The sequence below is a fragment of the Fundulus heteroclitus genome, unplaced genomic scaffold, assembly GCF_011125445.2.
Source record: "Fundulus heteroclitus isolate FHET01 unplaced genomic scaffold, MU-UCD_Fhet_4.1 scaffold_149, whole genome shotgun sequence".
Lineage (NCBI taxonomy): Eukaryota > Metazoa > Chordata > Actinopteri > Cyprinodontiformes > Fundulidae > Fundulus > Fundulus heteroclitus.
In genome coordinates, this window is record NW_023396561.1 from 210,157 (window position 1) to 218,614 (window position 8,458).

The 8,458-nt window shown below is 37.9% G+C and overlaps 1 protein-coding gene across 1 annotated transcript; it reads left to right on the forward strand.

The window, feature by feature from the left end:
- Nucleotides 1-6,097: 6,097 nt before the first annotated feature.
- On the forward strand, nt 6,098-8,458 carry LOC118558718 (type-2 ice-structuring protein-like). Its single transcript, XM_036129262.1, has 8 exons — nt 6,098-6,164; nt 6,373-6,402; nt 6,518-6,559; nt 6,661-6,696; nt 6,825-6,934; nt 7,293-7,427; nt 7,772-7,880; nt 8,042-8,458. Exons 1-8 carry the CDS (start codon nt 6,098-6,100, stop codon nt 8,104-8,106), a joined length of 594 nt encoding a protein of 197 aa, XP_035985155.1. The 3' UTR covers nt 8,107-8,458.

The following is an 8,458-nucleotide window of genomic DNA, read 5'->3' on the forward strand; positions in this document are numbered from 1 at the left end:
AATTAGATACAGAAGTGAATAATACCTGTGCTTAAAGCAATGGCTAACATCACTAGTTTTAATAAGGCTTTTGACACTGAACAAACTTTCTGAGTTTCATGCTTGACTCAAAATGTTGCCACCATCTTATTATTGCATCACCTTTAGAGAAGACAGAGCAAATAGCAGAATTTTTTTTACTGTATTCCATCACTGAGTGGATAAAAATCTGACCTGTTAATATTGTATGGCAAAAATATAAATCCACCCTCCAACATCCGTATGGTTTGTTTTTTAGAGATGAAAAACTGATGCTTTTCGGCACAATTATTCTAAGAAATAGGCAGGTGGACACTTAGAAGGAGGAGTCACCTACTGGGTTTATTTTATTCTTTGTTTGTCATTTTGCATTTAATGTTTATTATTATTGTTTTTTGAGATTTAACATGATTTATATATCTCTCAAAGGCAAAAACAGCAGAACCAAGGCTGTATGTTAATTAGGTTTGACCAGCTTTGTTGCAGTCTACCAAAAATTATATATATATATATATATATATATATATATATATATATATATATATATATATATGCTGTTTCTGCCTAAGGTGAAAAAAGATACTTTGGTACATGGATGAGTATTCAGCTAGCAACATTAATCTCTGAGTCTCAACCGGTGCAGAAAAAAAAAATCTATTGTTTTCTTGTGGTCAGGTTTAGACAACTGCTTGTACATGTAAAATTTTGGGTAGGAAAATGCAACATTTATATGAAGCTAAATGCGGAAATTCAGACTGAAGAAACTCATTGCTTATCTCCATCAATCAGGGACTCATTCGCCTCCGATGCAAGCCAATCAGCTTTGAACTGCTCCTCCTAGAAGCCAATCGGTGTCCTGGATTCATCTTAAAAGAACTTCAAATCCAGCTCAACTTCTACCCAGCAAGCAAGCAGTCGCTGTGCGATGTCGGATCTGGACTCTGATGACTGGATTCAACCCACCTCCATCCCCTTCTCCACCATCAGCAGCTCCATCTGGCTTTCCTATGTGCTCCTACAACCTTGTTCCTATTAGAGTGTAATTCCTCCTGGACTCTACAGAATTTGCTGTCATATATCAATCGGTCCGGCAGAAGACCGCCATGTTGGGCCCGGTTCTGCCAGAGGTTTCTTCCCAAAGGGGAGTTTTTCCTCTCCACAGTCGCTTCAAGCTTGCTCATCATGGACAATCATGCAAACCTGTGTTTATCAAATTGGACATCTAGCTCAAACAGATCACCATATGGACAGAACAAACTCCTTCTATCTCCACTCCACCACCAGTTTCAGGCCTGGGGGATCATTCCTATTCTCATACACCTGCTTATGCATATTGAAGTATAATTCAGCGTGAATGTTTCCTGCCGAGGTCTGAGCGCCAAAGTCTTAAAATATTGTATCAATAAATTCTTCTAATTGTCTCTTCTTTCTGTGTGAGTTTTTCAGATTGAATTTGTATGTGGAATTAATTATGTATTTTTAATAAACTCAGTTGGTGTTTTATTATTTGACCACAGTTAAAGATACTTCAGTGAAATTTTAACTAACTTCCAGCTAGAATTAACAAGTAAATGCATTTTCAGTGCCATACTGAGAGAAAATATTCACAATTGTTTTAATTGATATTAACTCATGGCAATTGTCTCCTTGCAGAAGTACAAATTCACAATTTTAGCAGACCTCATGAGGATGAAGGCAACCGAGGGCTGAAAAATCGAGCTCTTAAATTACTAAATTATTGGACCCATTTATAAAGAAAATATAATATCAGATTTCCCTGTATTTTTACTTCAAAAAGTTGCCTCAAATTCATAAATGTGGCAACGTATGTCCTAATGGATGACATACAGTGTTAATTAAGATAAACTTTGGAATCCAACAGTCTGGGTGGAGATGTTTTTAGTTTGGTGTAATGCATCTGGCAAATGCGATAGGCAAGCAAACACAGTGTAGAGTTTCCATTGTGCAGCGAGCCGATGTGTGTATTTAAGTGCAAGTACTTCTCTCTGGGAAGCCTGCATTAATAGTCTTTTAATCCTTTTAATGTAGCAGTTTAATGTAGTTTACATAAGTGGATTCTAAAACCATGTTGATGAAAGTAATTTGTGTTCTTTCACGTTTGTTTCTCTTGCATCTCATTGCAAACTTTAGAAAACATAAAAATATGGTTTTATACAGTTTTTGTTTCCTTTTGTCTTACCAAGTTCCAGTTCATTCCCTGATAATCTCTTGTCTATGATTGTTACAAATATATGTGGGACTCTTGTGTCTTATCTAAAATTTTACTTATTTTGTGATTATTTTCCATTGTTTGACTTTATCTTAAACATTTCATAAATATATGCTTTTATGTTCATTTGTTCCTAAAAACACTTTATCAGAATACACCAGTCAGTTCACTGGTATTTTTCCTTCACAGCAACACTGTGGGGGCCAGCTTTGTTCCTCTAGAGGCATCACATATGCTTTAGTTTTTCTCTTCAATTCACCCGATGCACCTCAATAGTTTATCAACAAACATTTTTTTATCTGATTTAGCTACAATACACTTTTAGCTTTAGGCAAGACATTACATCTGGGGTGAAGAAAACAGTACCTTTTGTTTAAAAAGCACATCCACATTATGTTTTTTTTTTAGGAAGCAACATCACGACATCACAGAAACCAAGAAAGTCAACTCCACTCAAAACGCTGCAAGGGCAGATCTTTGCTAATTTTAAATGTTAATTAAGTGCATACAACAGTTGTCCTCAAAACACATACAATACATGTCGCACCGTGCTAATAAAAATAACCAGGATCCACTTTAATTGGCAAGTATGTGACACAAACATACGAGAAGAAATATATAAATATATTTTTTATAATATAAATGTGTATATACACATCTTTTTTATGAAACGAAAGAAATTGTTGGATTGATTTAAATAAGCATTGTATCAATCGGGGGACTTTGTTAACACTTCATCAGATTGACAGCCTGCTGGAAGAAGCTGTTTTGTTAAAGCTGTTTTTTTGCAACCACATGTAATGTGGGGTGTTCTGCAAACCAGAGTTTGGAACCGGACACAGTGTTTTGTAAAAGTTATTTATAAAAGATGTAGATGGTGGCAGAAGAGACAGCAATGGCTGGAGACCGCAGAGTCAGGCTTGACCCGGTGGTGATATTAGAGACAAACTTGACCAGATGATGCAGGCAGAGACAAACTTGACCAGATGATACAGGAAGAGACAAACTTGACCAGATGATACAGGCAGAGACAAACTTGACAGGGTGATGATATCAAAGACAAACTTGACCAGATGATACAGGAAGAGACAAACTTGACCGAGTGATGATATCAAAGACAAACTTGACCAGATGATACAGGAAGAGACAAACTTGACCAGATGATACAGGAAGGTACAAACTTGACCAGATGATGTAGGCAGAGACAAACTTGACCGGGTGTTAATATCAGAGACAAACTTGACCAGATGATACAGGAAGATACAAACTTGACCAGATGGTACAGGCAGAGACAAACTTGACTGGGTGTTGATATCAAGGACAAACTTGACCAGATGATGCAGGCAGAGACAAACTTGACCGGGTGTTGATATCAGAGACAAACTTGACCAGATGATACAGGAAGAGACAAACTTGACCAGATGATACAGGCAGAGACAAACTTGACCGAATGTTAATATCAAAGACAAACTTGACCAGATGATACAAGAAGAGACAAACTTGACCAGATGATACAAGCAGAGACAAACTTGACCGGGTGTTGGTATCAGAGACAAACTTGACCAGATGATACAGGAAGAGACAAACTTGACCAGATGATACATGAAGAGACAAACTTGACCGGGTGTTGATATCAAAGACAAACTTGACCAGATGATACAAGAAGAGACAAACTTGACCAGATGATGCAGGCAGAGACAAACTTGATCAGAAGCAGCTGATGTGTCCCCAGTAAGTTTCATGTGAAAGTGCAAATTTTCTAGAAGTTTTTCAAGCCCCTTTTTGAATAACTTTGCATGTGCAAGACCGTCTTACCCACTACCTTCCGCACCTTTCATCATGTGAAAAATTCTCCCAAATCCACTCTGGTCTTATTTCTTTCTACTGAGGCCGACCTCTTCTCATAAACGTGAATACAGTTTACTTCTTGCAACTCTCAGCCATGTTCAAAGTATACAGTGAGAGCAGCATAGATGGCTAACACCGGAGCTAACACTTAAGCTAACCGAATAAATAAACACTAGAAGTGCACAACCATCAAGCGGAAATCAACAAGGGACGTGCACGTACATTGGCGTTACGCGAGTGCGTCACAATGATTGGCATGTGGGACAATATACTGGGGGATAACCTGCCATTCCTTACAAACGGCAGGTGGTTGTGTTGATGTCAATGTCTTTAAGTTGACTTATGCCATGCCATGCATGGTGTGAGTCATCCTCCTTTTATAGGATGCCTTTGTATCTCTGATATCTACCTTCAGCTCTACTCTGACAAAACGGTATGGTTTTGTGTCATGTGACCTGAAGAATGTTGCTGGCTTTCAGCTAAAATAAATCTTGCTGCTCTTTCATTTGGTTTCAGCTCAAACCATGCTAATTTACTGACCAGCCCTATCCACATATATAGTTTTATATCAGCAATGTAGATTATGTTTTGTGACTGACATTTTGCCTTTTATTTCCTGGGGTCTGATGGTTGTGAAATTGTCTTGCTGAAAAGAGTGACAATATTCATCAGTTAAACCTGGCCTTTAATTTATTCTGGTGCCCATTTTTAACAGCCTAGATGTGCAACTAAGCTATAAAACTGATGCTGGATCAACTGACAATTTATCTTTTGTTTTTACTAGCTTCAGATTGCACAGTATTAAGAAAGGCAGAAACTTAGTTTTCAACTAAACTAAACGTGAGACAGCTGTTTTGGCTGAAGGGATGAATGTTCTTGTTACCTCCTTTCCAAACAAACAACACCAAACTGAAACTACACCCAGATTTGTGTTCTAAGATACAGGCATGACAGGTGAAACTCAATACCCCAGTTAGAATGAACATGAGATATTTTATATGTTTGCTTTGTCATGTGTGTTTGATAAATGTTGACATGCATGGACCCAGTTCCTGTTCTGGAACCGGGCAGAAATCGTATATAAGATCAGGTCTTGGACTTGTTCATCACTTCCAGACAGGAAAGCCAAGGCTACAGTCTGAATCTCAACCAAAGGAAATAAGGTACATCTGCTCTGCGGTTTGGAAAAACAGCTTTAATATTTTTTATTACACTAACAATGTTTGGTTGGTTGATTGTTTGATTGATTTCCTTATCGTCTTTGTTTTAAGGTGAATATTTGACCTGCATCTTCTCCACCATGAAGCTGCTGACTCTGTCGTTCCTGCTTTGTGCCCTGCTGGCTCTGAGCTTGGCTGTGGGTAAGTTTGTCTGTACATGTGAAGTATGGAGATCCTGAATATCATAAACCGCTGATGAAAACGTCCAATCCAGCAATCTCCTGGTTAAAAAAACTACATTAAGTCTATTTGAACTAATGATGTATGTTTGAAACATCAGTAGTTCTGCAGCACAAGAAGGCAAGGAAATAGTTCAATATGGCAGATTTTGTGATACTCCTTAATTTAAGGCCAGTCATTTATATTAATAATTTAACTTTATTGATCTCACAATGGAGAAATTCACTACTACATTTAACCCATCCCCCTGGTGGAGCAGTGGGCTGCCACTGTGTGGCATCCTGCCACTGTCCGGCATCCGGAGTTAAGGGTCTTGCTTAGGGAACTAGAGTGGCAGTCTGTGGGAGTTGAACTCAGAAGCTGCAGGAGCAAAGCACAGTGCTCTAACCAGTAGGCAAACACTCCCCCACAGTCACAACACAGAGGCCTACAGTGTGGTCAGGTGTGATTAATCCATTATGTCTATTGAAAGCTCAATGCAATAGAGGAGATCAGTTTGAAACATTCCTGGTTTGAAAGTCCTTCAATGCTCAGAATGAACCAAATGGTCTGTTCTGATCAAAAAGAAGAGCTGGGTTCTTAAAGTATACCTGCAAGAACCATGTGTTTAACCTCCACAGATACCACAAAGGGAACTGTTACCAAGGATGCTGAGGAGGCTGCTGAAGGTAAGCCTATTCTAAAAAATAAAGAAATGACATGCTTTCATTGCTTTAATATTTATTTGGGTGTATAGATGTATATAAATACATATGTATGTGTGTTAATTCACATATTTATGAGGTGACTTATACTTTGTTATACTAGAAGTAATTTCTGATTAAGGTCTTTTTTGCGTATTTCTAGATTTCATTTGACTCAATTTATCTTTTGTAGAATCCAAGGATGAGGAAACCGCTCCAGAAGGTAAGTCAAAATGAAATGTTCGTCTTAAAGAGGGTTTAGAAAATCTGGTAATCCCTCATTATTTTCAAAATATACACTAGATCAAATCGTGAAATAATGTTTATGTTCTTTCTAGCTGTAGAAGATGAATCTGAGGAGGAGAAATCAGCTCCAGAGGGTTGGTTGTAATTAAATCCACTTGATTATAGTTACAGTAACTATTCAATAACAAAGTAATGTTACAAATATTAACAACCTTGAAATCTGTAAATCTTTCAGAAGAAGAAGAAACTGAAAGTGATGCTGACAAATCAGGTAGATAATATTTATATCTGGATGTTATTTTTCAAGAATGATCTTTACCAAAGAAAAGATGGCAAAGCTTTCTTTTAAACACATGTGGAGATTTTAACGAATGACATCCTTGTTTGTATTTTCATCAGGAAAAAGTCACGTGGCTAAGAGAGCGACATCTTGCCCCGGTGGCTGGACAAGATATGGATCTCGCTGTTTCTACTATGTTGGAGCCAGTTACACCTGGGCTCAAGCTGAGGTAACACCTGCAATCACACGGCAAACTATTTAATGCTATCGGTTCATATATAATAAGTCTGGCCATTTTTAACTCTGTACAGAAAACAATTGCAAACAGCAACATGTAAACATAAACCTGAAATTCATAGTAATTCTACAATTAGGGAGATTTAATGGCTTCCACGTACACCGGAGGAGATGCACTCTCCAAGACTCAGCATGTTGTATTTTAGAGAAATTGTCAAAGCAGCTGGTAGGCCTCTAGATCTTTTTGCTGCTCCTAAGTTTTTCTTGGTTTTGTTTTAGTATTAAGTAAGTCAATATATAGTCAATATAGTTTCTGTGTTTCTTTTCTTTGTTTTTCACTGCCTCTCTAGCACTACTGTGTGGCCCGGGGTGGAAACCTTGCATCTGTACGGAGCTCCTCTGAATACAACTGGCTTAGAAGCTACATTCAGAGCAAGGATTGTTCATCTAAAATGACTTGGATCGGCGGTTCCGACGGAGAGCAGGTATTGTCTGAGAAACAATTAGTTATTCTTCTGCAAAACTTGTGTGGGACATTTCAGAAATGTTTTTATTTTTGTTTTCTTGTCTTTTATTTAGGAAAATTTACCAGAATTTCAGTATAAATTCTGTAATTTCCCTCTGGGATTATTAAAGTATGTCTGTCTGTCTGTCTGTCTGATAGGAAATAGATGAGTAAAAGTGATACTTTTACTCAATAACAGCAAGCTTAAAGTTTCAAATATCAGCTTTCCTCATCCATTTCTTGTCTAATGAAGGTTGAAGGAACTGAGTGTTTATAGATTTCATACGTTCACTCTTTATTCTGCTTTCTCCTCCTACTTTCCAGGAGCGTAACTGGTTCTGGAGTGATGGCTCTCGCTTCCTCTTCAGAAACTGGTGCTCATCAAGGCCTTCAAGCAGCCGTAGTCTTAACTGCCTCGCGATGAACTATTCATGTAATCTAACACAGAAAACACACACAAACACCATCAAGACATTTAATCATAAACAGAGAAAATATTTACATTTACAACATTTGTCTGTTTAGCTAAAAAAAAACATGTCTTGCCAAGAACGTTGCAATCCTTATCCTTATCTTTGTTTTTTGTACTTGCAGCTCGCAAATGTGGGATAGACTACCCATGCTCATACCGATACCCGTTTGTCTGTGTACGGGGTTAAGACCAGAGCTGAAGGAACATCCCAAACAAGACGTCTAATCAATTCTACTCTTTTTTTTCTTCTCTGCCGCTGCTGTAACGCTGAGAAATGAGTGAAGCGACAAGATTCAGGAGGTGGATTGTCTCTTTGCTCACATGGCAAAGAGCAAACAGGATGTAGTCTGAAAAGAATGCTTTTAGCTCAACTAAACCTTACCCTGTTTTCTATTTCAAAATTAAATTTCTAAAGCATCGAAACAAGTTTGTCTTTGTGTGTTTTCTATATCTTGAGTGGCTTCAGGGCACAACAACATTTTTAAGACAATAAAAGGACAAAAAAAAGCAGCAGTGGGTAATGGGGGGAAAGCTTTCAC